The sequence below is a fragment of the Amblyraja radiata genome, chromosome 15 (genome assembly GCF_010909765.2).
Source record: "Amblyraja radiata isolate CabotCenter1 chromosome 15, sAmbRad1.1.pri, whole genome shotgun sequence".
Lineage (NCBI taxonomy): Eukaryota > Metazoa > Chordata > Chondrichthyes > Rajiformes > Rajidae > Amblyraja > Amblyraja radiata.
Genome location: NC_045970.1, coordinates 53,671,436 through 53,699,140, shown reverse-complemented (window position 1 = coordinate 53,699,140; position 27,705 = coordinate 53,671,436). Strand labels below are relative to the sequence as shown.

General features: G+C 48.1%; 5 protein-coding genes across 5 annotated transcripts in view; all 5 read right to left on the bottom strand.

Moving 5' to 3' along the window:
• Positions 1–10,592, bottom strand: part of LOC116981456 — a 57,897-nt gene extending 47,305 nt beyond the window's left edge. The window contains exons 1-3 of the mRNA XM_033034509.1: positions 8,590–10,592; positions 4,975–5,334; positions 2,281–2,363 (exon numbers count right to left, since the gene is read on the bottom strand). Coding sequence (XP_032890400.1) covers positions 2,281–2,363; positions 4,975–5,334; positions 8,590–10,333 — 2,187 coding nt within the window. The 5' untranslated portion in view covers positions 10,334–10,592. The remainder of the gene's footprint in view (positions 1–2,280; positions 2,364–4,974; positions 5,335–8,589) is intronic.
• Positions 3,995–5,384, bottom strand: LOC116981540 (zinc finger protein 239-like). The gene has a single exon (XM_033034628.1). The coding sequence runs from the start codon at positions 5,270–5,272 to the stop codon at positions 4,145–4,147; it is 1,128 nt and encodes a 375-aa protein (XP_032890519.1). The 5' UTR covers positions 5,273–5,384; the 3' UTR covers positions 3,995–4,144.
• A 6,834-nt stretch (positions 10,593–17,426) lies between the features above and the next one.
• Positions 17,427–20,304, bottom strand: LOC116981570 (gastrula zinc finger protein XlCGF8.2DB-like). Its single transcript, XM_033034684.1, has 2 exons — positions 20,095–20,304; positions 17,427–18,581 (listed from the first exon to the last, which is right to left on the bottom strand). The coding sequence occupies exon 2, from the start codon at positions 18,520–18,522 to the stop codon at positions 17,764–17,766; it is 759 nt and encodes a 252-aa protein (XP_032890575.1). The 5' UTR covers positions 18,523–18,581; positions 20,095–20,304; the 3' UTR covers positions 17,427–17,763.
• Positions 20,305–20,720: 416 nt separating this feature from the next.
• On the bottom strand, positions 20,721–24,209 carry LOC116981525 (zinc finger protein 420-like). The gene is made up of 2 exons (XM_033034595.1): positions 24,170–24,209; positions 20,721–22,970 (listed from the first exon to the last, which is right to left on the bottom strand). The coding sequence occupies exon 2, from the start codon at positions 22,882–22,884 to the stop codon at positions 21,205–21,207; it is 1,680 nt and encodes a 559-aa protein (XP_032890486.1). The 5' UTR covers positions 22,885–22,970; positions 24,170–24,209; the 3' UTR covers positions 20,721–21,204.
• A 2,926-nt stretch (positions 24,210–27,135) lies between these two features.
• Positions 27,136–27,705, bottom strand: part of LOC116981552 (gastrula zinc finger protein XlCGF7.1-like) — a 28,051-nt gene continuing 27,481 nt past the window's right edge. Inside the window, exon 3 of the mRNA XM_033034659.1 lies at positions 27,136–27,433. Within this exon, the coding sequence (XP_032890550.1) occupies positions 27,197–27,433 (237 nt within the window). The 3' untranslated portion in view covers positions 27,136–27,196. The remainder of the gene's footprint in view (positions 27,434–27,705) is intronic.

Below are 27,705 nucleotides of genomic sequence, written 5' to 3'. Positions count from 1 at the left end.
CTAATCTCCTATGTGGGACCTTATCAAATGCTTTCTGAAAGTCCAGGTACACTACATCCACTGGCTCTCCCTTGTCCATTTTCCTAGCTACATTCTCAAAAATTCCAGAAGATTTCCCCTTTGTAAATCCATGCTGACTTGGTCCGATCCTGTTTCTGCAATCCAAGTGTGTCGCTATTTCATCTTTTATAATTGACTCCAGCATCTTCTCCACCACCAATGTCAGGCTAACTGGTCTATAATTCCGTTTTCTCTCTCCCGCCTTTCTTAAAAGTGGGATAACATTAACTACCCTCCAATCCACAGGACCTGATCCTGAATCTATAGAACATTGGAAAATTATCACCAATGCGTCCACGATTTCTAGAGCCACTTCCTTAAGTACCCTGGGATGCAGACCATCAGGCCCTGGGGATTTATCAGCCTTCAGTCCCATCAGTCTACCCAACACCATTTCCTGCCTAATGTGGATTTCCTTCAGTTCCTCCATCACCCCAGATCCTCTGGCGACTAGTATATCAGGAAGATTGTTTGTGTCCTCCTTAGTGAAGACGGATCCAAAGTACCTGTTCAACTCATCTGCCATTTCCTTGTTCCCCATAATAAATTCACCTTTTTCAGTCTTCAAGGGTCCAACTTTGGTCTGAACTAATTTGTTCCTCTTCTCATACCAAAAGAAGCTTTTACTATCCTCCTTTATATTCTTGGCTCGCTTACCTTCGTACCTCATCTTTTCTCCCCGTATTGTCTTTTTAGTTATCTTATGTTGCTCTTTTTTACATTACCCAATCCTCGCTTCCCGCTCATCTTTGCTACATTGTACTGCTTCTCTTTTATTTTTATACTGTCCCTGACGGCCCTCGTCAGCCACGGTCGCTTCTAACTCCCTTTGGAATCTTTCTTCCTCTTTGGAATGAACTGATCCAGCACCTTCTGTATTATTCCCAGAAATACCTGCCATTGTTGTTCCACTGTCATCCCTGCTAGTGTATCTTTCCAGTCAACTTTGGCCAGCTCCTCCCTCATGGCCCCACAGGTCCCCTTTATTCAACTGTAACACTGACACCTGTGATTTACCCTTCTCCCTCTCCAATTGTAGATTAAACCTGACCATATTATGGTCACTGCCTCCTATGGCTCCTTAACCTCAAGGTCCTTTATCAAATCTGGTTCATTACATAACACTTAATCCAGAGTTGGCTTCTCCCTGGTAGACTCCAAAACAAGCTGCTCTTAGAATCCATCACGGAGGTACTCCACAGACTCCCTTTCTTGGGGTCCAGTACCAACCTGATTTTCCCAGTCTACCTGCATGTTGAAATCTCCCATAACAACCGTAGAATTACATTTACTACATGCCAATTTTAACTCCTGATCCAGGCTACTGTTTGGGGGCCTATAGATTAGTCCCATTAGGGTCTTTTTACCCTTACAATTCCTCAGTTCCATCCATATTGACTCCACCTCTCCTGTTTCAATGTCACCTCTTGCAAGGGGGGCTGAATTTCATTCCTCACCTACAGAGCAACCGCACCCCCTCTGCCCACCTGTCTGTCTTTTTGACAGGAGGTATACCCCTGAATATTCAGTTCCCAGACCTATTGGCCACCGAGATCCTGCCAACAATACGTCACCAGTGAACACTGGTTCCATGTCATCATACCTTCACATCCACTCCTTACACACAAATGGAATTTACAGAGGCCAACTGATCATTAAACCCACACGTCTTTGTGATATGGGAGGGATCCAGAGGACCCGGTGATCGCCACTGTGATACCGGCTGTGATCGCCACGGTGATACCTTGCCTCTATGCCTTTGTTAATGATTCTGCTAACAATGGCAAATGCAATTGGAAGGTGTCATGACTTTCACCACTGCTTTTTTCCTTTTGCTCTGCTATTTTATTTCATTCTTCACATGTTTAAATTATAATGTTTTATGTTTCATTGTCTATATCATGTTGTTACTTGCGAGCAAAGCACCAAGGCAAATTCCTTGTATGTGTATATATTTGGCTAATAAAATGTATTCAATTCAAATCAAACATATCGCTTGTGCAAACCCGGCGGTGAATGCGCATCGATGGGGCCATGAGGGATAGGCCTGTTTCTTGCTCGCGAGCGGTTGTGGTAGGCCATTTAGAACGGAGATGAGGAAAAACTTTTTAACACAGAGAGTTGCACCGATTCTCCCCGCAGCCGGGGGCCGCTCCTCAGGCCACGCCTCGGTGCTGACTGATCCCGCCCAAAGATCCTCCGCTATAAGATCTTTGATACCGCCTTGGCCCCACCGGGGCTCTCCGCGCCTGCGCGCTTGGTATCGCCTGCAACATAGGGCGAGTTCTGGGACGCGAAGGTTTCTGGGTAAAGAGGGCGCCATGGAAATTATCTGATATCACCGGCTCAACGTTCCCCATTGGCTAACTTTTATGTGGAGAGTCTGCAGTCAATTTAACACAGCAACCTCTCACAAATGATGGCTACTGATTGGCTACAATCTCGCATATTTACATGCAAATGTTCATTAATATGCACTGTCCCTATAAACATATTATTATTATTATTATTATTGTGAAAATCATTACACTCACAAGTGCTGGAGATTAGACAATAGACAATAGGTGCAGTAGGCCCTTCGAGTTAGCACCGCCATTCTATGTGATCATGGCTGATCATCCCCAATCAGTACCCCGTTCCTGCCTTCTCCCCATATCCCCTGACTCTGCTATTTTTAAGAGCCCTATCTAGCTCTCTCTTGAAAGCATCCAGAGAACCGGCCTCCACCGCCCACTGAGGCAGAGAACTGTCAGACTCGTGAGCCAATGCTCTTTTCACCCTCCCTTCCCGGAGGAAGAGGAATTACAAGGACACAGGGTTTACACAGAACTCATTTATTTGTCGCAGATCCAAGACATTAAATTCCAGCAGTTATAGGAATTACAAACAGCAGCAGAACAAACCCCATTTGTGCCGCGTGACCAGGGTCTCGTACTGGGTGTGACACATCAGCGGTAACTTATGGACTTGCAACTGGATCCAGCAACTATAGGGGGGTTGCACGTAAGGTCACTGGGTCATAGGGCTCGACGCACGGAGCCGCTCAATCCATCTGGAAGACATCCGTCACTTCCGGTATATGTTATTAATGCAAGAAACGCGTACTTTCCTACCTGTTAAAAACCGCCAAAATGTTGAATTTTTGCGCTGAAAAAAATTGTGGGAGTCGGGGGAAGTGTGAGAGACATGTACCCAACTTTAGAATTCCAAACGTGAAGCGAAATGCAGGTATAGAGAAGCGAGAACTGAAGGGACAACAGCAGCTAAAGTGCTTGGTAAACATTGGCCGTGCAGATGTCGGAATAAAAAATATTGGGAATTATCGCGTTTGCTCACTGCATTTCATCAACAGTAAGGCATTATTTGTGTTTTTTCTTGATTCCTTTGGTATCTAAAAAGTCTCAGAAGTGATCAATCTGGCTGGAAATTTTTCTTCAGATGCGTTTTCATTTTGTATGTAAAAACCCACGGGAACCATGGGCGATTTAAAAAAATTACAGCCAGATTTATCACTTCTGAAACCTTTTAGATGCCAAAGGAATCAAGAAAAAAACACAAATAATGCCTCAGTTGATGAAATGCAGTGAGCAAACGGCCAATGTTCGCCAAGCACTCTGGCTGTTGTTGTCCCTTCAGCTCTCGCTTCTATCTACCGTCATTTCTCCTCACTTTTGGAATTCTGAAGTAGGCTAAATGTCTCACACACACATCCCGATTTCAATAATTATTTACAGCGCAAAAATGGACAATTTAAGCGGGTTTTAACGGGCCCGCTACGCTGGAAACAATGGTAAGTGCCTACCTGGAGTTCACCGCGTGTACTCCATTTGGAGTAGCGTAGCAACAGTACGGGTCATGGGTCGTGACCCGACTGCCGTGAAACCTCCCTATGGTGGTTAAACACCGAACCATAAACTTATTTCAACTTCCCTGCCCCAGTGTGAACAAGCCAGCTGGCCAATAGCTGACGTAATCAAGTCATAGTCATAGAGAAGTGAATCCCTTCCGAAAAAAAAGGGTGAATACCCTTTCCCCAGTGTGAGTTCTCTGGTTGGTTACATTTATCAGTGAAAGAGTTGGGTATCTACCCACAGTTGGGAGAGGCAAATGGTTTCTCCACAGTATGAACTCGCTGGTGGGTCTTCAGGTGGGAAGACTGAATGAATCCCTTCCCACACTCAGAGCAGGCGAACGGCCTCTCCCCGGTGTGAATTCTCTGGTGTGTCAGTAATGCAGATGACTGGGTGAATCCCTTCTCACACTCACAACAGGTGTATGGCCTATCTCCAGTGTGAATTCTCTGCTGTTTCACTAATGTAACTGAATGAAAGAATCCCTTCCTGCACACCGAGCCGGTGAACGGCCTCTTCCCGGTGTGAATTCTTTGGTGTCTCAGCAACGCAGATAAATGTGTGAATCCCTTCCCACACTCAGAGCAGGTGAACGGCCTCTCTCCGGTGTGAATTCTCTGGTGTGTCAGTAACGTGGAGTTTCGAGGGAATCCCTTCCCACACACAGAACATTTGAACGGCCTCTCTCCGGTGTGAACTCGCTGATGTGTTATCATGTTGGTCAAATGGGTGAATCCCCTGCCACACTCAGAGCAGGTGAATGGCCTCTCCCCAGTGTGTACTCTCTGGTGTTCCACTAATGCAACCGAATGAAGGAATCCCTTGCTGCACACTGAGCAGATGAATGGCCTGACCCCAGTGTGAATGTTCTGGTGTCTCAGTAACGCAGATGAATGAATGAATCCCTTCCCACACTCAGAGCAAGTGTACGGCCTCTCCCCGGTGTGAATTCTGTGGTGTCTCATCAACGCAGATGATTGAATGAATCCCTTCCCGCACTCAGAACAAGTGTACGGCCTCTCCCCAGTGTGAACTCGCTGATGTATTACCATGTTGGACAAACGAGCAAAGTCCTTCCCACACTCAGAACATGTGAACGGCCTCTCCCCAGTGTGAACACGCTGATGTATTACCATGTTGGACAACCGAATGAACCCCTTCCCGCACTCGGAGCAGGTGAACGGCCTCACCCCGGTGTGAATTCTCTGGTGCCTCTTCAGGTTGCATGCTTGAGTGAATCCCTTCCCACAATCGGGACAGGCAAATGGTTTCTCCACGGCACAAACTTGCTGCTGGGTCACCAGGTGGGAAGATTGAGCGTATCCCTGCCCACAGTCAGAGCTGGTGAATATTTTTTCCATGTTGTGAACTCTCTGTCGTCTTGTCGGCTCAGCTGACACAGTGTATCTCTCCCACACAGTTACTGGTGAAATGAGTGAGTTTGAGATTCTAGTACACAAATCCTCTGCTTCTTCTACCTTGTAAAAAGAATGTACAATAAACATTAGCAGGTCAAGGTCAGCGTTCCAGGCAACATAATTCAGGCAAGCAGGATGATATTAGATTAGATTAGATTAGATTAGATTATTTAATGACCACAGTCAAGCTGGTGGAATTCAGGTTCAGTACAGGATGTTACAAGGTAGGCTGATTCCCGTCAAACATAACACAACATCATACAATATACAGTACATGCATGGGGAGGATATGTGCTGTTATCATAGTGTGTTCAGAATTCGGATTGCGTGTGGGTAAAAACTGTTTTTAAATCGAGATGTCTTGGCGGACAGTGAGCTGTAGCGCCTTCCTGATGGCAGCAGGTGGAAGATGTGGTGAGCTGGGTGGGAGGGATCAGAGATGATTTTCTTCACCCTTGACACAGACCGTTTGTGATGGAGTGATTCTATTGATGGTATCTTTGTAACCTTTGCATCCCCTCTCTCCATCCCTCCCACACCCTAGTCGTTGGACTGGTCTCACGGTCACCCTGTTGAGTACCACTGTCTGTATAACTCGCTACCATCTATCCAACAGCGAAGAATGTACGATTGTGGGCTCCACATCCTCTCCCCCCCCTCCATCCCGCACCTATGCTTTTTGCATATTTTTCATTCATTTGTTCCAAATATGCCCGTTTCCTAAGACTCTCTGTATCCAGTGACTGGGCAGTGGAGGCCAAGTCACTGGGTGGATTTAAGAGAGAGTTAGATAGAGCTCTAGGGGCTAGTGGAGTCAAGGGATATGGGGAGAAGGCAGGCACGGGTTATTGATTGGGGACGATCAGCCATGATCACAATGAATGGCGGTGCTGGCTCGATGGGCCGAATGGCCTCCTGCACCTATTGTCTATGTTTCTAAGGAGGATCCTACCCGCCGCCGATCCTCCGGAGTCTATTGTCCACGGACCGCATGCGCTGCGCGCCTTGGCAGCACCACTTCCTGGGCTCACCGCGCCTGCGCGCTTGGTATCGCCTGCACCATAGGGCGAGTTCTGGAGCGCGGAGGCTTCTGGGTAAAACGAGCGCCATGGAAATGACCTGAAATCGCCGGTTCAACGTTGCCCAGAGGCTAACTTTTATGTGGAGAGTCTGCAGTCAATTCAACTCAACAACCTCTCACAAACGATGTGGTCGAATACTTGTGAAATTCATTACACTCACAAGTGCCGGAGCTTAGATTTAGCTCTTAGGGAATCAAGGGATATGGGGCAAAAGCAGGAACGGGGTATTGATTTTAGATGATCATCCATGGCAGTGCTGGCTTAAAAGGGAGAATGGCCTACACCTAGACCTATTTTTCTATATTTCTAAAGTATTTGTTTAACAGGTCTACCAGGTCGCACGACAATAAAACACTCTTGACTGAGGGGCAGCTGATGCAGAGCAGAAACAATGGCGCCGACCACAGCTGGTCCAAATGAGGCATAAACCTGAGACACTTGGTTGGTTTACAACAGAACTCATTTATTTATCACAGACCCGGGATTTTAAACCCCAGCCCCATTATACGAGTTACTAACATCAGCAGAAGCTAGAGTCCAACACCAGCAGCCACATGTGGCCTTGCAACTAGATTCAGCAACTGTGCACACAGCTTATTTAAACAGCGAACTGGGCTTATTTAAAGATTCAGCAACTTATTGCCCAACAACTGCAGTCACTTGAAACTAGATTCAGCCAATGTGATGGTTAAGAACACAGATAGCTTAACTTTTCCCCCCGTAGGAACTTGCTGATGGGTCACCAGATGGGAAGATTGAGTGAATTCCTCCCCACACACAAAACACGTGAACGGCCTCTCTCTCCAGTGTGAATTAGCTGGTGTGTTTGCAGCCGAGATAAGTGTAGAAATCCCTTCCCACACTATGAGCAGGTGAATGGCTTCTCCCAAGTGTGCATTCGTTGGTGTGACTGTCGTTTGGAAAATTGGATAAACTGCTTCCACACTCAGACAGGTGAATGGCTTCTCCCTGCTGTGAATTCGGAGGTGGCTCTGTAAAGCACATTCCCACGCCTCTCCCCAGTGTGAGTTCCCGGCTGATGTGTCTGTAGCTGAATCGATTGTATAAATCCCTTACCACACACTAAACAAATGAATGGCTTCACCCCAGTGTGAATTCGCTGGTGGGTCAATAGGCTGGAGGATTGAGTGAATCCCTTCCCACACAAAGAGCAAGTGAATGGCTTCTCCCCAGTATGAATCCGCTGGTGTGCCTGCAGCCCAGATAATTGAGTACATTTCTTCCCACACACAGAACAGGTGAATTACCTCGCCCCAGTGTGAACTACTGGTGCGACTGTAGCTGAGATGAATGAATAAATCCCTCCCTACACTCTAAACAGGTGAACGGCCTCTCCCCAGTGTGAAGTCGCTGGTGTGACTGCAGCCGAGATAAACGTATAAATCCCTTCCCACACTCAGAGCAGGCGAATGGTCTCTCGCCGGTGTGAATCCGCTGGTGGGTCAGCAAGGCAATCCGTGTTTGCGGTTCCAAACATGCTCTGCGTTTGTGGCAGGGAAGGGTCGGTGTGATACTCATGGCCGCCCATCTTTACCCAGAACTCCCCGCGAGCCTGAAAGCAGTCAAGCCGTCACTGAGCCATCATGCGCATGCGCTGCCTGGGACAGTTACATCTGATGATGGCAAACTCGACGATGGTTCACGCCACTTGATGCTCAGGGCAGATGACTGGGTGTGGAGGGAGAGCTTAGTTTAGAGATACAGCTACATTTGAACCATCAGACTCATTAACCAAAGACAGTTTTCACCCACCCTTCCCGGACTAAACAAAGGAAGAAGAAACACAAGAATAATCCATAAGAATCATCAGAGGGGAAAGACCGAATGACCTCTCTATATACATCGCCATGCAGAGAGATACAGGGTTAACAATTTATTTGTCACAGATCCAAGACATTAAATTCCAGCAGTTATAGGCATTACAAACAATTGCAGAACAAATCCCAACTGCACCCCTGGGCCATGGCTAAACACCAAATCAAACACTTCATTAAACTCCACTCCCCCCTCACCCCCTCCCCAATCGTGAACGAGCTGGTGTGTGAACTGCTCAGATAATCAAGTGAATCCCTTGCCACACAGTGGACAGGTGAATGCCACTCTCCCCAGTGTGAATTCTATGGTGGGTCACCAATTTAAATGTATCAGTGCAGCCCTACCCACAGTTGGGAGAGGCAAATGATTTCTCCCCAGCGTGAACTCGCTGGTGGATCTTCAGGGTGTGAGATTGTCTGAATTCTTTCCCACAATCAGAGCAGGTGAACGGCCTCTCCCCAGTGTGAATTCTCTGGTGTCTCAGTAACGCCGATGAATGAATGAAGCCCTTCCCACACTCAGAGCAGGTGAACGGCCTCTCTCCAGTGTGAATGCGCTGATGTATTAACATGCTGGACAATTGAGTGAATCCCTTGCCACAATCAGAGCAGATGAATGGCCTCTCCCCAGTGTGAGTTCTCTGGTGTCTCAATACCGCCGATGAATGAGTGAATCCCTTCCCGCACTCAGAGCAGGTGAACGGCTTCTCCCCGGTGTGAATCCGCTCGTGCCTCTTCAGGTTGCCGGCTTGAGTGAATCCCTTCCCACACTCGGAGCAGGTGAATGGCTTCTCCCCTGTGTGAATCTTCAGGTGCCCCAGTAAAGTCGATGATTGAGTGAATCCCTTCCCACACTCAGAACAGGTGAATGGTCGCTCCCCCGTATGAACTCTCTGGTGTATCTGCAAAGCAGGTGAGTCAATGAATCCCTTCCCACACTGAGAGCAGGTGAATGGCTTCTCCCCAGTGTGAAGTCGCCGGTGCTTCTGCAGTATAGATAATTGAGTAAATCCCTTGCCACACTCAGAGCAGGTGAACGGCCTCTCCCCGGTGTGAATCCGCTGGTGTTTCTGTAGGCCAGATAAGTGGTGAAATCTCTTCCCACACACGGAACAGGTGAAAGATTTCTCCCCAAAGTGGATTTGATAGTGCGACCGGAGGTTCGACAATTGAAAAAAGCCCTTCCCACACACAGAGCAGATGAAAGGCCTCTCCCCGGTGTGCGTCCGGTAGTGCGAAGTGAGACTCGACAATTGAATAAACCCCTTCCCGCACTCGGGACAGGTAAATGGCTTCTCCCCAGTGTGAAGTCGCTGGTGCAACTGCAGCGAGCATAATCGTGAAAATCCCTTGCCACACTCAGAGCAGATGAATGGCCTCTCCCCAGTGTGTATTTGATAGTGTGACCTGAGGTTTGACGATTGAATGAACCCCTTGCCGCACACGGAGCAGGTGAACGGCCTCTCCCCGGTGTGAATTTGGAAGTGGGACCGGAGAGTCGACAATTGAATGAATCCCTTCCCGCACTCAGAACAAGTGAAGGGTTTCTCCCCGGTGTGAATCCGCTGGTGGATCAGCAACCTGGAGGAGTGAGTGAACCCCTTGCCACACTCAGAGCAGGTGAATGCCCTCTCTCCAGTGTGGATCCGCTGGTGTGTCTGCAGCCCAGACAACTGGACAAATCCCTTCCCGCAGTCCGAGCAGGTGAACGGCTTCTCCCCAGGGTGCACCTGTTGGTGGATCTCCAGGGAGTGCAAACGGATGAAACCCTTCCCGCAGGTGGGACACACGAACGGCTTCTCCCCGGTGTGAATCCGCTGGTGGGCCACCAGGCCGGAGGAGTTGGTGAATCCCTTCCCGCACTCGGTGCAGGTGAACGGCCTCTCCCCGGTGTGAATTCGCTGGTGCGTCTTCAGGTTGTAGGCTTGAGTGAATCCCTTTCCACAGTCGGGACAGGTAAATGGCTTCCCCAAAGCCTGTTGCTGCACTTGGTGGACCATGTGGGAGGATTGCGTGAATCCCTGGCCGCAGTCAGAGCTGGGCGTGAATCCCTGCCCACACTCAGAGCTGGTGAATAATTTCTCCATGCAGTAACCCTCTGGCGTCTCGTTGGCTAAGCCGAATCTGTCAATCCGCCCCACCAGGTGGCTGGTGAACTGGACAAGTTGATATTCTGGTGCACAAATTCTCTGCTTGTTCTACCCTGTAAAAAGAGGTCACAATTGCAATTAAAACACTAAGTTCAGTTAGGCTCACAATACCTCTGGAAGGCTCAGCAGTTAGTTCTGGCATCCTAAAACCACCCCCCTCAGTACCTGCCGGCACCACCTTTAGTAACTTTAGTCTGAAGAAGGGTTTCGGCCCGAAACGTTGCCTATTTCCCTCGCTCCATAGATGCTGCTGCACCCGCTGAGTTTCTCCAGCTTTTTTGTGTGCCTTCGATTTTCCAGCATCTGCAGTTCCTTCTTGAAAACCTTTAGTAACTTGTTAGTTTCTTTGTTGAACTAAATTAAGGCGCATGTTGCAATCAAAAGCGCTTGAACAATTAGTTGGGAAGAAAGCCAAACTGTAAGAAAGAGGACTACGCCTCCTTTTCAAGTATCAGTATCTGCTAAATAAAGGAAACTGTAGACGATTAAATCGCTCAAACAAATGCGAAACACTCTCATCCGGTTTTTCACTTAACCTCACCCACCATCGAACTCTTAACGCCACAAATATCAACCGCAAATAAAACTGGGATGCACTTACAAAGAAACACACCTTCTGCATCTCATACATTTCCTTTCCGTCACCAGCTGACACAATTTCTTCTCCACCTAATACGCCCACTGCCTTGCTCTGCTGCCACTAACATCTCCTTTATGGAAACATAGAAAATAGGTGCAGGAAGAGGCCATTTGGCCCTTCGAGCCAGTACCGTCATTAATTGTGATCATCCCCAATCAATAACCCGAGCCTGCCTTCTCCCCATATCCCCTGATTTCACCGGCCCCTAGAGCTCTATCTAACTCTCTCTTAAATCCATCCAGTGACTTGGCCTCCACTGCCCTCTGTGGCAGGGAATTCCATAAATTCACAACTCTCTGGGTGAAAAAGTGTTTTCTCAACTCAGCCTTAAATGGCCTCCCCTTTATTCTAAGACTGTGGCCCCCTGGTTCTGGACTCGCCCAACATTGGGAACATTTTTCCTGCATCTAGCTTGTCCAGTCCTTTTATAATTGTATATGTTTCTGTAAGATCCCCCTCATCCTTCTTAACTCCAGTAAATACAAGCCTAGTCTTTTCAATCTTTCCTCATATGACAGTCCCGCCATCCCAGGGACCAATCCCGTGAACCTACGCTGCACTGCCTCAATCACAAGGATGTCCTTCCTCAAATTAGGAGACAAAAACTGTACACAATACTCCAGATGTGGTCTCACCAGAGCCCTGTACAACTGCAGAAGAACCTCTTTACTCCTATACTGAAATCCTCTTGTTATGAAGGCCAACATTCCATTAGCTTTCTTCACTGCCTGCTGTACCTGCACCTTTCAGTGACCGGTGTACAAGTTCACCCAGGTGTCTCTGTACCTCCCCCTTACCTAATCTAATCCCATTGGGATAATCTACCCCCAATTTTATGAACAATTTTAGTAAAAAACTCGGGAAATAATGAATCAAATTTACAGAAGATGGGATTTTTGAAATCATGAGGTAAATCTCTACCGGAATGTGTAAACATTTCACCGTTTTCGAGGAGATGTAAATCAAAGAAAAAGTTCAAGCAAACAAGCAAGGATCCGCACAAACGAACATCCAGTGTTTTATAAGTTACATGAATGATGTGGGCATGTGTATACATACACTGAACTTTTTTTTCTTCTCCCATTATGTACTATGTTTACATACTCTGTTGTGCTACAGCAAGTAAGAATTTCATTGCCCTATCTGGGACATATGACAATAAAACACTCTTGACAATGTACCTGGACTACAATCTCCTCCTTTCTGTTGGACCTGCATTATTCCACACTGGTTTCCCTGTGTTTAGCCCTTGTTGCACCCTACCAACAATGTCTGTTTGCCTCAGAGCTGCTTGTGTTTCTATTATTGCCTGCTTTGAGTTCTACTTTCTCCCCCTCGTTACACTTGGTACTAGATTACTAACCATTAATAGGTAAAGATCATTGTTTCAGACAAGGTAATTTTTGTATCTCTGGTGAAACATAGAAAATAGGTGCAGGAGTAGGCCATTCGGCCCTTCGAGCCTGCACCGCCATTCAATATGATCATGGCTGATCATCCAACTCAGTATCCTGAACCTGCCATCTCTCCATACCCCCTGATCCCTTTAGCCACAAGGGCCACATCTAACTCCCTCTTAAATATAGCCAATGAACTGGCCTCAACTACCTTCTGTGGCAGGGAATTCCAGAGATTCACCACTCTCTGTGTGAAAAATGTTTTCCTCATCTCGGTCCTAAACGATTTCCCCCTTATCCTTAAACTGTGACCCCTTGTTCTGGACTTCCCCAACATCGGGAACAATCTTCCTGCATCTAGCCTGTCCAACCCCTTAAGAATTTTGTAAGTTTCTATAAGATCCCCCCTCAATCTTCTAAATTCTAGCGAGTACAAGCCGAGTCTATCCAGTCTTTCTTCATATGAAATTCCTGACATCCCAGGAATCAGTCTGGAAATATGACATCACACTGTAACAGCCAGGCTGAATGTTAGCTGGGGGAACAAGCCATCGTCTGTCTGTTCATTGACTGTGGTGGGCCCAGTGGACAGTAGGTGCCCTTCTTCTGACCAGATATGTTATTCCGATACTCTGTGTCCTTTTTAGTCATAGAGTGATACAGTGTGGAAACAGGCCCTTCGCTCAACTTGCCCACACTGGCCAACGTGTCCCAGCTACACTAGTCCCACCTACCAGCATTTGGTCCATATCCCTCCAAATCCATCCTATCTTTGTACCTGTCTAACTGCTTCTTAAATGTTGGGATAGTCCCAGCTTCAACTAACTCCTCTGGCAGCTTGTTCCATTCACCCTCCACCCTTTGTGTGAAAAAGTTACCTCTCAGATTCCTATTAAATCTTTTCCCCTTCACCTTGAACCTGTGGTCCTCGATTCCCCAAGCAAGAGATTCTGTGCATCTACCCGATTTATTCCTCTCATGATTTTATACACCTCTATAAGATCACCCGTCATCCTCGTGTGAATCAAAGGAATAGAGACCCAGCTTACTTTAGCTCTGACTCTCTAGTCCTGGAAACATCCTCGTAAATCTTCTCTGAACCCTTTCAAGCTTGACAATATCTTTCCTATAACATGGTGCCCAGAACCGAACACAATGCGGTCTCGCCAAAGTCTTATACAACTGCAACATGACCTCTCAACTGCTAGACTCAGGCTTTGAGCAAACCAGTATCAGCACGTCCTCGTATGCACTGATCACTCTCTGGTAGAAAAGGGAATCCAAATACCCTCTTTGGATCCACAGTGAAGCGCCGATGTGCTATCCACGACTGTGCCTTTGCGGTTGCAGCTCCTAGACTGTGGAACAGCATCCCTCTTCCCATCAGTACTGCCCCCTCCATCGACTCCTTTAAGTCGAGACTTAAAACTCATCTTTATCTCAAGCCTTTCTTGACGTCCTCTGAGGGCTATATGTATGTATTTATGTATATACTTAATTTATGAACCACTGTTGTACAACGTTAGTACCTCCACCAATGTAAAGCACTTTGGCCAACGAGAGTTGTTTTTTAAATGTGCTGTGTGAATAAAAGTGACTTGACTTGACTTGACTATCCATGGCCGCTATTTTACCCAGCGTCCACAGCGAGCCAGAAACGTGTCTATCCGTGCACGGTGCCGTCGATGCATCAGCCACCGATTCTCCCCGCAGCCGGGGGCCGGGGCCTCGGCCCTGACTGATCCCGCGCCCGGATCCCCGCTCCTACCCGCAGCCGATCCTCCGGAGTCTTTTGTAGCAATAAAGGAACTGCAGATGTTGGTTTTATACCACAGTAAGTCACACATTGCCGGACTGAGGCAGCGGTTCAGTTCAGGCAGCGTCTCTGCACCGGCTGCGTTACTCCTGCACTTTGTTGTAAAGCAGCATCTGCAGTTCCTCGCCTCCACTGATCAGACTCTCCAGACGGCAGCGAGATCCTCAAAACGCTCTGCGGTTCGGCAGTGAATCCCCGGGGACCGCACGGATTCTCCCCGCAGCCGGGGGCCGCTCCTCAGGCCGGGCCTCGGTGTTGACTGATCCCGCGCCCGGATCCCCGCTCCTACCCGCCGCCGCCGCCGATCCTCCGGAGCCTTTTGTCCACGGACCGCATGCGCGACTTGGGTCTCTCCGCGCCTGCGCGCTTGGTGTCGCCTGCAACATAGGGCGAGTTCTGGGGCGCGGATGTTTCTGGGTAAAAACGACGCCATGGAAATAATCTGAAATCACCGGCTCAACGTTCCCCAGTGGACAGCAGCCACTTGGTCTTTTTGTGTGGAGACTCGGGAGACAATTTAACACAGCTAGCTCCCTCAAGCGACACGATGAATTATTTGTGCAAATTAAAACACATCGAAGGGGTGAGAATTTTGAACTGTAATATTGTGGTTCTGCAACAATTGTGATCCAAAGAAAACACGTGCGCCAGACAATGGCATTAGAACAAAATTGTGTCCAAAGAAAGATGGTTAAGGGGCTGGCAGTTGACTCACGGCTGGTGGGCTGCCAGTTGACTCACTCACGGCTGCTGGGCTGGCAGTTGACTCATGGCTGGTGGGCTCACACACACACACCCTCCATCACACACACACTCACACCCTCCATCTCTCTCACACACATACACCCTCCATCTCTCTCACACACACACATCCTCCATCTCTCTCACACACACACACCCTCTATCTCTCTCACACGCACACACACACACCCTCCATCACTCACACTCTCGCCTATTTTGCTTTGGAGTTGGTGGTTTTCGTCTGCCGAAATTCAAGGACTTTATTTTTGGGAAGTCTGTGACAATAGAAACTGACGTTGGTCACTATTTTGAACAAACCCATCCACGCTGAACAGCTCGCCTATCTCATCAACTCCCCGCCCCGTCGGGTCCACAGTCATTTCCCCCATTCCCTCCCCGGCATCTTCCCTGGTGAAAGAAGGTGAGGCGGATTCGTGCCGCACACGCGCTGGACGGGTTAGCAGGTCACCCATTAGATACGGTGATTTTGGGTAACTATACAAACTTCCCCATATGCGTTATTAATGTTCCGCCACCTATATTGCTTGGTTACCAATGCTTTCTTTTGTTTCTACAAGCCAATTGTGGTGCTTGTTAGTAGTGACTCCGCCTAATATGCATTTTATATTAACAAGAGCTTTCCTATGGCAGTCAGTATGAGTAGGTGCTAGGAAATGTAATGTCCTGCAGTTCGATGCTGTAAGTAGATTTAATAAACATGTGTTGTATTTAGATATGTGGTTGACTCGACTCATTACACACCTGGCCCCCCGGAAGGGGCGTTACCTTCATCATGGTGACTGACAGGCGAGAACACCAATCTGCTGATCTTGCAATTTTTTAAACATTGATAACTTTTTTATTATTTCACCGATCGGAAAAAACCTTGGGGCGCTTGGAGGAGAGGAGTAAGTTGCCGAAAAAAATCATAGCGATATAGGGTAGTGTTTTTTCTAAAATTTATTTACAACGTAGACAGGAAGTGGTCAAGATGAGACTTTAGAAATAGTATAGATAGATTAGAAAATGATCACAAATGCGTCCATGATTTCTGGGGCCATAATCCATAAGAACCCTGGGATGCAGACCATCAAGCCCTGGGGATTTATCAGCCTTCAGTCTACCCAACACTATTTCCTGTCTAATGTGAATTTCATTCAGTTCCTCCGTCACCCTAGATCCTCTGGCCACTAGTACATCAGGATGATTGTTTGTGTCTTCCTTAGTGAAGACAGATCCAAAGTACCTGTTCAACTCGTCTGCCATTTCCTTGTTCCCCATAATAAATTCACTTTTTTCAGTCTTGAAGGGTCCAACTATGGTCTTAACTAATTTTTTCCTCTTCACATGCCCAAAGAAGCTTGTACTATCCTCCTTTATATTCTTGGCTAGCTTACCTTCGTACTTCATCCTTTCTACCCATATTGCCTTTTTAGTTATCTTCTGTTGCTCCACAGTCAAAAAGGCACAACAGAGGATAGACATCCTGCAGCAGCTGAGGAAACACATCCTGTCACAGACAATGATGGTCCAGTTTTACGCTACCATCATAGAGTCTGTCCTCACCTTCTCCATTATGGTCTGGTTTGGCTCAGTCCCCAAGCATAACACCGGAGGATGCAACGCCTTGTTCGATCAGCTGAGAAGGTTGTTGGCTGCAACCTTCCCCCATTAACGAACTGTACACTGCAAGGGCCAGGAAGTGAGTGGGTAAGATCATCACTGATCCCTCCCACCCTGGCCACAAACTCTTTGAAGTACTTCCCTCTGGGAGGCGACTCTGGACTATCAAAGTCACCACAGCCAGATATAAAAACAGCTTTTTTTCCACGAGCAGTAGGTCTACTCAACAGCCAAAAGCCTTTTTTCAAAAGTCAAAGTATCCTTTATTGTCATTCAGAACTTTCGGTCTGAACAAAATTTCGTGCCTTGCAGTCATACATATAATAAAAATAACAGAAACATACAATAAACACAGATTTAACATCCACCACAGTGAGTTCACCAGGCACCTTCTCACTGTGATGGAAGGCAAAAGTCTTAAAGTCTTTGTCTCTTCTCTCCTTGTTCTCCCTCTGCGCTGAGGCGATCCAGGCTTCCGATATTCCACTGGGCCCGCGGCCGAGCCTCTGAAGTCGGACTGCCGCAGCCGGAACGCCGACACAGCCCCGAAGTCGGTTCGCCGCCGCCGGAACGCCGCCACAGCTCCGAGGCCGCCAGCTCCGCCGTTAGGCCTCAGCGCAGACGTAGACGGGGGATACGACAAGAAAATGTCGCATCCCCCCGAAGGAAGAGACCAAAAACATGTTTCTCCCCCCCCCCCCCCCCACAGCCTAATCAACTAAAATGAACTAAAACAGGACAAAAGAAAACAACAAAAAAAAGAAAAAACAGACGGACTGCAGGCGAGCCGCAGCTGCTAAGGCAGCGCCGCCACTCTGGTACTTTATTTTCACGTTTCAATTATAATGTTTTATTTTTAATTGACTGTGTATCGTGTTTTATCCTTTTGCGAGCAAAGCACCAAGGCAAATTCCTTGTATGTAAACTTTCAACGTCTTTCTTCCCATAGGACATAAAATAAAGATCTTTTTAACAACTGAAAGATAATGGTTTGAACGAACCCCAACTGTGCCCAGTGACCTTGTGCTGATGTGTTGATTGTTCAGATAATTCAGTCAATTCCCACACACTAACCAGGTGAATGCCCTCTCCCCTGTGTGAAATCTCTCATTGGTCGGCAGGTTAAAATGTACAAGTGAGGCCTACCCTCCTACCCACAGTTGGGAGAGGCCTCTGATTTCTCCATAGCGTGAACCTGCTGGTGGGTCACCAGGTGGGAAAATTGTGTGAATCCCTTCCCACATTGAGAACAGATGAACAGTCTCTCCCCGGTGTGAATTCTCTGGTGCATAATCATGTTGAACAAACGAGTGAATTCCTTCCCACACTCAGAACAGGCGAACGGCCTCTTCCCAGTGTGAACCTGCTGGTGTCTCAGTAGGTCAGATGATTGAATGAATCCCTTCCCGCAATCAGAACAGATGAACGGCCTCTCTCCGGTGTGGACTTGCTGGTGCCTCTTCAACTGGCATGCACGGGAGAAGTCTTTCCCACAATCAGGACAGGCAAATGGCTTCTCCTGAGTGTGAATCCGTTGATGTGTCACCAGGTGGGGAGATTGAGTGAATCCTTGCCCACACACAGCGCAGGTGAACGGCCTCTCCCCAGTGTGGACTCGCTGGTGGGTTATCATGTTGGCTAACTGAGTGAATCCTTGCCCACACTCGGAACAAGTGAACGGCCTCTCCCCAGTGTGAACTCTCATATGTGTTATCATATTGGACATACGAGTGAATCCCTTCCCGCACTCAGAACAGATGAACGGCCTCGCCCCGGTGTGAATATGCTGGTGCCTCTTCAGGTTGCTTGCTTGAGTGAATCCTTTCCCACAATCGGGACAGACAAATGGTTTCTCCACAGCGAGAACTTGCTGGTGGGCCATCAGGTGAGAAGGTTGAGTGAATCGCATTCAGGTACTGATGAACTGAACCAGTTTGAGATTCCCTTTCACAAATCCACTGCTTGTTCCTGTAAAAAGAGTTTACAATAAATATTATAGAAACACAAAAAGCTGGGGTAACTCAGCAGGACAGGCAGCATCTATGGAGACAAGGAATGGGTGACGTTTTGGGTCAAGGCACCTCTTCAGACTCATTTACTTAAACATTAATAGGTAAAGATCAGTGTTTTAGACGAGGCAATTCATGTCTCTATGCTGAGACAAAAAAGTAAAAACATTAGCAAATTTGCAGATGACACAAAGCTGGGTGGCAGGGTGAACATGCAAAATGAAAACGCTTCTGAAGCTACATTTACCATTTAAATAATCGTAAACTATCAATGAGTTTTGAAATAAATCTTACTCAGATGCAAGCTAAGGAATGGGATAATTGTCAGTTTTCATTTTGCATGTTAAAACCCACGTGAGAACCATGGGCGATTTTGCAATTTTACTGACGGATTTTTCACTTTTAAAACTTTTCATATAACAAATGAATAAAGATAAAACGTCAATAATGCCTTACTTTTGATGAAATGCAGCGAGCAAACGCGATAATTCCCGATATTTTCGATCTTTATATCTCCACGGCGAATGTCCGCTAACCACTTCCGCTGTTTTTGCCCCTTCAGCTCCCTCTTGTATTTACCTTCGTTTTTATCTATCTTCTGGACTGTAAAGTTAGATAACTGTGTCTCATGGTCACCCCGACTGGCACAGTTATTTACAGCTCAAAAACGGGCCGTTTTCGCGGTTTTTAACGGGTGTGAAAGTGCGCGTTTTCAGCATCACTAACATGTACGGGAAGTGACGCTTGTACCCCAGTTGGATTTTGCGGTCACGTGGGTGAGGATCTACGCTCCAGTGACCTTTCGTGAAATCACCCTATTGAAAGCTGAGCTGAGGTCAATGAACAGCATTCTCACATAGGTACACAAAATTGCTGGGGAAACTCAGCGGGTGCAGCAGCATCTATGGAGCGAAGGAAATATTCTCACATAGCCCCCCTTCTGGCTGTCAATCTCACATAGCCCCCCTTCTGGCTGTCAAGGTGAAAGAGAGCGGTGTGCAGAACCTGGGAGACCGTGGATCTGTTCGGACGGTATGCGAACTGCAGCGGGTCCATGTTGCGAGGGAGGAAGTAAAACATTTAAGATAAAATATATAAGATTATTAAGGGTTTGGACATGCTGGAGGCAGGAAACATGTTCCCAATGTTGGGGGAGTCCAGTACCAGGAGCCATAGTTTAATATTAAGTGGTAAACCATTTGGAATGGAAATGAGGAAAAACTTTATCTCACAGAGAGTTGTGAGTCTGTGGAATTCTCTGCCTCAGAGGGCGGTGGAGGCCGGTTCTCTGGATGCTTTCAAGAGAGAGCTAGATAGGGCTCTTAAAAATAGTGGAGTCAGGGGAGAAGGCAGGAACGGGGTACTGATTGGGGATGATCAGCCATGATCACATTGAATGGCGGTGCTGGCTCGAAGGGCCGAATGTCCTCCTCCTGCACCTATTGTCTATTGAGGCAAAAACTGGTCAATGCGTCATCGTGCAGCCGATGCGCATGCGCCACCAGGGCCAGCCGCCGCCAGCAACGTCACTAACGTCCCCAGGTGACGGGCCACCGTGTCCCCGGGGACCGCACCGATTCTCCCCGCAGCCGGGGGCCGCTCCTCAGGCCGGGCCTCGGTGTTGACTGATCCCGCGCCCGGATCCCCGCTCCTACCCGCCGCCGATCCTCCGGAGTCTTTTGTCCACGGGCCGCATGCGCGACTTGGCCGCACCCACTTCCGGGTCTCTCCGCGCCTGCGCGCTTGGTATCGGCTGCAACATAGGGCGAGTTCTGGGGCGCGGAGGTTTCTGGGTAAGCAGGGCGCCATGGAAATGACCTGATCACCGGCTCTGCGTTTCCCAAACAGCCACTCGATTCTCTTGTGTGGAGTCTCAGCATACAGGCGATATGTTGACTTATTGGTGAAAGTCAAAACATTTCATGGCGTGGGAAATTTCATTGTTCCTCTTTGGGATACGTAACTCTTGACTGAGCACCGAGGCAACAGGAGATGAGGCTGGTGCGGAGCAGAAACAGTGGCAGGGAGCAGATGGGCGGATCGGCCTCTCCACGTGTGTTGAGTGCGTTGCAGAGACAGACAAAACAACCAGAGATACATGGTTTACAACATAACTCATTTATTTGTCACAGACCCAGAATATTAACCCCAAGCTCAGCTCTAGCAATTCTTAACATAAGCAAAACAAGCCATAACAGTCACCAGGGCTCAGCCCTGGATGTGATGAGCAGTTTCAGAAACCAGAGAGTCGAACACCAACAGACAATTGTGTTCTTGCAGTGAAACAGTGAACAGACAGCTCATTTAAACTTTCTCCACAGTGGTGTTTTACTAAGGAGTGTAACTGAGTGAACCCCTTTTCACAGGTAGGACAGATGAACGGTTTCTCCCCAGTGTGCACCCGTTGGGGGGGCTACCAAATTGGTAGTTAGTGAATCCCTTCCCACACACAGAACAAGTGAACGGCCTCTCCCCAGTGTGAATTTGCTAGTGTGATTGTTGCTCATGTAGTTGACTAAATCCCTTCTCACACACAGAACAAGTGGACGGCCTCTTCCAAGTATGAATTAGCTGGTGCCTCATCAGATGGCTAGATTGAGTGAATGCCTTCCCACAATCGGGACAACAAATGGTTTCTTTCCAGTGTGAACTCGCTCATGTCTTTTAAGGTCGGACACCACAGTGAATCCCTTCCCACACACAGAACAAGTGAACGGCCTCTCCCCAGTATGAATTCGCAGGTGTGACTGTAGCTGAGATAAACGTATAAATCCCTTCCCACACTCGAAACAGGCAGACGGCCTCTCCCCGGTGTGTATTCTCTGGTGTTTCACTAACATGTGCGATTCAGTGAACCCCTTCCCGCATTCAGAGCAGGTGAATGGCCTCTCCCCTGTGTGAATTCGCTGATGTCTCATTAAGGCAGCGGCAGAAATGAAACCCTTCCCACAATCAGAGCAAGTGAATGGCCTCTCACCGCTGTGACTTTGCTGATGTGTTATCATGGAGGACAACTGAGTAAATCCCTTCCCACACTCAGAGCAGGTGTACGGCCTCTCCCCGGTGTGGATTAGCTGGTGCCTCCTCAGATGGCCAACTTGAGTGAATGCTTTCCCACAATCGGGACAGGCAAATGGTTTATTTCCAGTGTGAATCCGTTGGTGGATCACCAGACTGGAAGACTTAGTGAATCCAATCCCACACTCTGAGCAGGTGAACGGCCTCTCCCCGGTGTGAACTCGCTGGTGTATCCGCAGCTCAGATGATTGAATGAATCCCTTCCCGCACTCAGAACAGGTGTGCGGCCTCTCCCCAGTATGAATTTTCTGGTGCCTCATCAGATGGCTAGATTGAGTGAATGCCTTCCCACAATCACGACAGGCAAATGGTTTCTTTCCAGTGTGAACTCGCTCATGTCTTTGAAGGTGCAACAACCCAGTGAATCCCTTCCCACACACAGAACAAGTGAACGGCCTCACCCCAGTGTGAATTCGCTGATGTGACTGTAGCTGAGATAAATATATAAATCCTTTCCCACACTCAAAACAGGTAAGCGGCCTCTCCTCGGTGTGCATTCTCTGGTGTCTCACTAACATATACGATTCAGTGAACCCCTTCCCGCATTCAGAGCAGGTGAATGGCCTCTCCCCTGTGTGAATTAGCTGGTGTTTCATTAAGACAGCGGCAGAAATAAAACCCTTCCCACAATCAGAGCAAGTGAATGGCCTCTCACCGCTGTGACTTTGCTGATGTGTTATCATGTAGGAGAAACGAGTAAATCCCTTCCCACATTCAGAGCAGGTGTAGGGCTTCTCCCCGGTGTGAATTAGCTGGTGCCTCCTCAGATGGCCAGCTTGAGTGAATGCTTTCCCACAATCGGGACAGGCAAATGGTTTATTTCCAGTATGAATCCGTTGGTGGATCACCAGACTGGAAGACTTAGTGAATCCATTCCCACACTCTGAGCAGGTGAATGGCCTCTCCCCGGTGTGAACTCGCTGGTGTATCCGCAGCTCAGATGATTGAATGAATCCCTTCCCGCACTCAGAACAGATGAATGGCCTCTCTCCGGTGTGCACTCGCTGGTGTATCAGCAGCTGAGATGGGTGAATGAATCCCTTCCCGCACTCAGAACAGACGAACGGCCTCTCTCCGGTGTGAATTTGCTGGTGTTTCTTCAGGTTGTTTGCTTGAGTGAATCCTTTCCCACAATCGGGACAGACAAATGGTTTCTCCACAGCGAGAACTTGCTGGTGGGCCATCAGGTGAGAAGGTTGAGTGAATCGCACTCGGGTACTGATGAACTGAACCAGTTTGAGGTTCCCTTTCACAAATCCACTTCTTGTTCCTGTAAAAATAGTTTACAATAAACACCAAATAGACACAAAAAGCTGGAGTAACTCAGCGGAACAGCAACATCTATGGAGAGAAGGAAAGGGTGACGTTTTGGGTCAAGGCAATTCTTCAGACTCATTTACTTAAACATTAATAGGTAAAGATCAGTGTTTTAGACGAGGCAATTTGTGTTTCTATGTTAAGACACACCATCGCACTGCAACGGTGCGGCCAAAAGTAAATAGGGGGAACAAGCCCTCATTTTCGGCCTGGGCTCAAAGTCAAATTTGCTGACTAATTTCTGTCTGCAATACAGCGGGTCAGGCAGCATCTCTAGCACTCTCTGTCATATTTTTGTAAGCCAGCATCGATAATACTTTGTATCTCCGGATCAGACCCTCTGGAGGGCAGGGAGGTAGAGGTCAGCGCTTCCAAACATGCTCTGTGAATCGTCAGTGAAGTGCCGGAATGTTACCCATTGCTGCCTCTTTACCACACAACCCCTCATGCAGGTACAGCAGGCAATGAAGAAAGCGAATGGCTTGTTGTCCTTCATAACAATAGGAATTGAGTATAGGAGCAAAGAGGTCCTCCTGCAGTTGTACAGGACCCGAGTGAGACCACACCTGGAGTATTGTGTGCAGTTTTGGTCTCCAAACTTGAGGAAGGACATTCTTGAGTTGAGGGAGTGCAGCAAAGGTTCACGAGTTTAATTCCTGGGATGGCGGGACTGTCCTATGTTGATAGGTTGGAGCGGCTCAGCCTGTATACTCTGGAATTTAGAAGGATGGGAGGATATCTGATTGAAGTATATAAGATTATTAAGGGTTTGGACACGCTAGAGGCAGGAGACATGTTCCCGATGTTGGGGGAGTCCAGAACCAGGGGCCACAGTTTAAGAATAAGGGGTCGGCCATTTAGAACGGAGACGAGGAAACACGTTTTCTCACAGAGAGTGATGAGTCTGTGGAATTCTCTGCCTCAGAGGCCGGTTCTACTCCTGCACCTGTTGTCTATTGAGGCAAAAACGTCATCGTGCAGCCGATGCGCATGCGCCACCAGGGCCATCCGCCGCCAGCAACGTCACTAACGTCCCCAGGTGACGGGCCACCGGGTCCCCGGGGGCCGCACCAATTCTCCCCGCAGCCGGGGGCCGCTCCTCAGGCCGGGCCTCGGTGTTGACTGATCCCGCGCCCGGATCCCCGCTCCTACCCGCCGCCGATCCTCCGGAGTCTTTTGTCCACGGACCGCATGCGCGTATTGGCCGCACCCACTTCCGGGTCTCACCGCGCCTGCGCGCTGGGTATCGCCTGTAACATAGGGCGAGTTCTGGGGCGCGGAGGTTTCTGGGTAAAGAGGGCGCCATGGAAGTGACATGAAATCACCGACTCAGCGTTCCCCAATTTCCTTCGCTCCATAGATGCTGCCTCACCCGGTGAGTTTCTCCAACATTTTGCGTCTACGTTTGATTTTACCAGCACCAGCACTGCAGTTCTTTACTTAATCATTTAATTAATTAAACATCCGCGGAGCCTGGGATCTTTCGCAGCGATCGCCAGTGTTGGAGCTCCGACCAGTGCGGCATGTGGACTTCGGGAGCCACGGTCTCTGGTAGCAAGCAGCCGTTCCAGACACACCAAGCCGCTGAGAGTGTTCTTTCGATACCGGAGCTCCATCATCCGGCGAGAGGGTCTGAAACATCGGGCTGCCGCCGCGGTGACTGCGGAGGCCTCAATAGGCCCGACCATGGGTGAACAAGAGGAAGAGGACTGGACTTTGCTGCCTTCTCTCACAGTGGGAACCATTGTGGGGGATGTTTTTATGTTAAATTCTTTAATGTGTTTTATTATTATTGGTGTGCGCAAATGGCAACTCAAATTTCACTACACCAATGGGTGTATGTGACAATAAATGTCCTTTGTCCATTGTCCGCAGTGGGTGTACGGAGTTTGTACGAGTTAGTGCTCGGATAGTGTTAGTGCGGGGATCGCTGGTCGGTGCGGTCTCGGTGGGCCGAAGGGCCTGTTTCCTTGCTGTATCTCAAAGCTAAACTATTATAAATCAAGGCATGAATAGTTGTCACAGTGGTACAACAGCGCACAGAGCCAAGTTTTGATTCCCTTGCAGGTTTCGCAAGATCATGAGTGATAGGAGCAGAACTAGGCCATTTGGCCTAACAAGTGAACTGTCATGGCTGATCTCTCCCTCCTAACCCAATTCTCCTGCCTTCTACCCATAATATGTGACACCCATACTAATCAACAAACTATCTAAGATAGACACAAAAAGCTGGAATAACTCAGTGGGACAGGCAGCATCCCCGGAGAGAGGGAATGTGTGACGTTTCGCGTCAAGACCCGTCAATCTACCTATCTCTAGCTTAAATATATCCACCGACTTGGCCTCCATTGCCTTCTGTGGCAAAGAATTCCACAGATTCACCACCGACTACAGAAATTCCTCTTCATCTATTTCCTAAAAGGATTTCCTTTAATTCTGAGGCTATGCCCTCTAGTTCTAGACTCTCCCACTAGTGGAAACATGCCCTCCACATCCACTCTATCCAAGCCTCTCACTATTCTGGACGTTGCATTGAAGTCCCCCCTCATTCTTCTAAACTCCAGCGAGTAGAGGCCCAGTGCTGTCAAACGCTCCTCTGTGTCCACAGAAGGGATGTTCCCTTCCACATCCCAAAGAAGTATGGGATTAAATATTAATTGGTCACTATAAATTCCCTTTGTATGTAGGGATTGGAGGCAAAGGAGAGATAACATGGAATTAGTTTATCGTTTATGGGTGATCTATAGTAGGCCTGAACTCGGTGGGCCAAAGGGCCTCTTTCCAAGTTTTATTTTCCAATCAAATAGAGATGAATAACAGACATTTACTTAATAGGAAGCTGAGAAAACAGAGATAAAGGATATACAAGAATATTCCAACCGAGTGGTGGAAGATAAAATACTGGCAGGGACCAGATGGGCCGAAAAACCTCCCCATGTACTTTGCAGGCAGACGACACAGGGTTTACAACAGAACACATTTATTTGTCACAGACTCAGGATATTAAATTCCAGTCCAGTTAATCAAGTTACTGACATCAGTACAAACTTTGCCCAGGGACCAGGGTTCAGTCCTATGTGTAACAAACATCAGCACTGACATCAAAATAAAAAATGTATTTCAACTTTCCACTCAGTGTGGAACAGCTGGTGTGCCAATAGCCCAGATATTCAAATGCATCCCTTCCCAGGCACAAGACAGGTGAATGGTTTCTCCCCAGCATGAATTCTCTGGTTGGTCACCAGGTTAGATTTACCAATGAAATCCTACCCACAGTTGGAAGAGGCAAATGATTTACGCACCCTGTGAATTCGGAGATGGGTCCGCAGGTTGGAAGATTGAGTGAATCCCTTCCCACACCCAGAGCAGATGAACGGCCTCTCCCCGGTGTGAATTCGTTCGCGTATCTTTAGCCCACATAATTTAGGATATCCCTTCCCACACACAGAACATGTGAACGGTCTCTGCCCAGTGTGAATTCGCTTGTGTGTTTGTAGCCATGAAAAATATTGAAATCCCTTCCCACACACAGAACAGGTGAATAGCCTGTCCAGAGTGTGAATCTTCTGGTGAGCCAGTAATGCATTTGATTGTCTGAATCCCATCCCACACGCAGAGCAGGTGAATGGCTTCTCCTTGGTGTGAATACTGAAGTGCCTCAGTAACTGAGATGAATTGGCGAATCCTTTCCCACACTCAGAGCAGATGAATGGCCTCTCCCCACTGTGAGTTAGCTGGTGCCTCTTCAGTCTGCTTGTTAGAGTAAATCCCTTCCCACACTCACAACAGGTGAACAGTCCCTCCCCGGTGTGAATTCTCTGGTGGATTGTCATGCTGGATAAGCGAGTAAATCCCTTCCCACACTCAGAACAGGTGAACGGCCTGTCCCCATTGTGAACCTGCTGGTGTCTCAGTAGCTGAGTGGATTGATTGAATCCCTTCCCACACTCACAACAGGTGAACAGTCCCTCCACGCTGTGAATTCGTTGATGGGTCTCCAGGGTGGAAGATTGAGTGAATCCCTTCCCACCCTCAGAGCAGGTGAATGGCCTCTCCCTGGTGTGAGTTAGCTGGTGCCTCTTCAGGTGGTATGCATGAATGAATCCCTTCCCAACATATGAACGGCCTTTCTCCGGTGTGGAGTCGCTGGTGCATTTGGAGGTTGTTTGCTCGAGAGAATTACTTCGCACAATCGGGACAGGCAAATGGTTTCTCTCCAGTGTGAATCCGTTGGTGGGCCACCAGACTGGAAGAATTAGTGAACCTCTTTGCACACTCGAAGCAGGTGTGAATTTGCTGGTGTCCCTTCAGATGGCTTGCTTGAGTGAATCCATTCCCACAATTGGAACAGGCAAGTGGTTTCACCACAGTTTCATCTTGCTGGTGGGCCACCTGGTGGGAAGATTGAGTGAATCCCTGCCCACACTGCGAGCTGGTGAATAATTTATCCATGCTGTGAACTATCTGGCGTCTGGTCGGCTCAGTTGACACAGTGACTCCGTTTGAGATTCCCGTAAACAAATGCTCTGCCTGTTCCATCCTGTAATAAGAAGTTACAATAAACTTAAATAGGTAAAGATCAGTGTTTCAGACAAGGTGATTTTTGTCTCTTTGTTGAAATATGCAGTGACAGCGAGACTAAGAGTAAGCTGGGTGAACAAGCCCTCATCTTCTGTCTGGGCTCAACA

What these genes read in the sequence shown, in the direction of transcription:
- LOC116981540 (XM_033034628.1), bottom strand. Translation starts at nt 5,272, where the DNA reads ATGGAAAAAATATTCACCAGCTCTGACTGTGGGCAGGGATACGCTCAA.
- LOC116981570 (XM_033034684.1), bottom strand. Translation starts at nt 18,522, where the DNA reads ATGCGATTCACTCAACCTTCTCACCTGATGGCCCACCAGCAAGTTCTC.
- LOC116981525 (XM_033034595.1), bottom strand. Translation starts at nt 22,884, where the DNA reads ATGGCCCACCAGCAAGTTCTCGCTGTGGAGAAACCATTTGTCTGTCCC.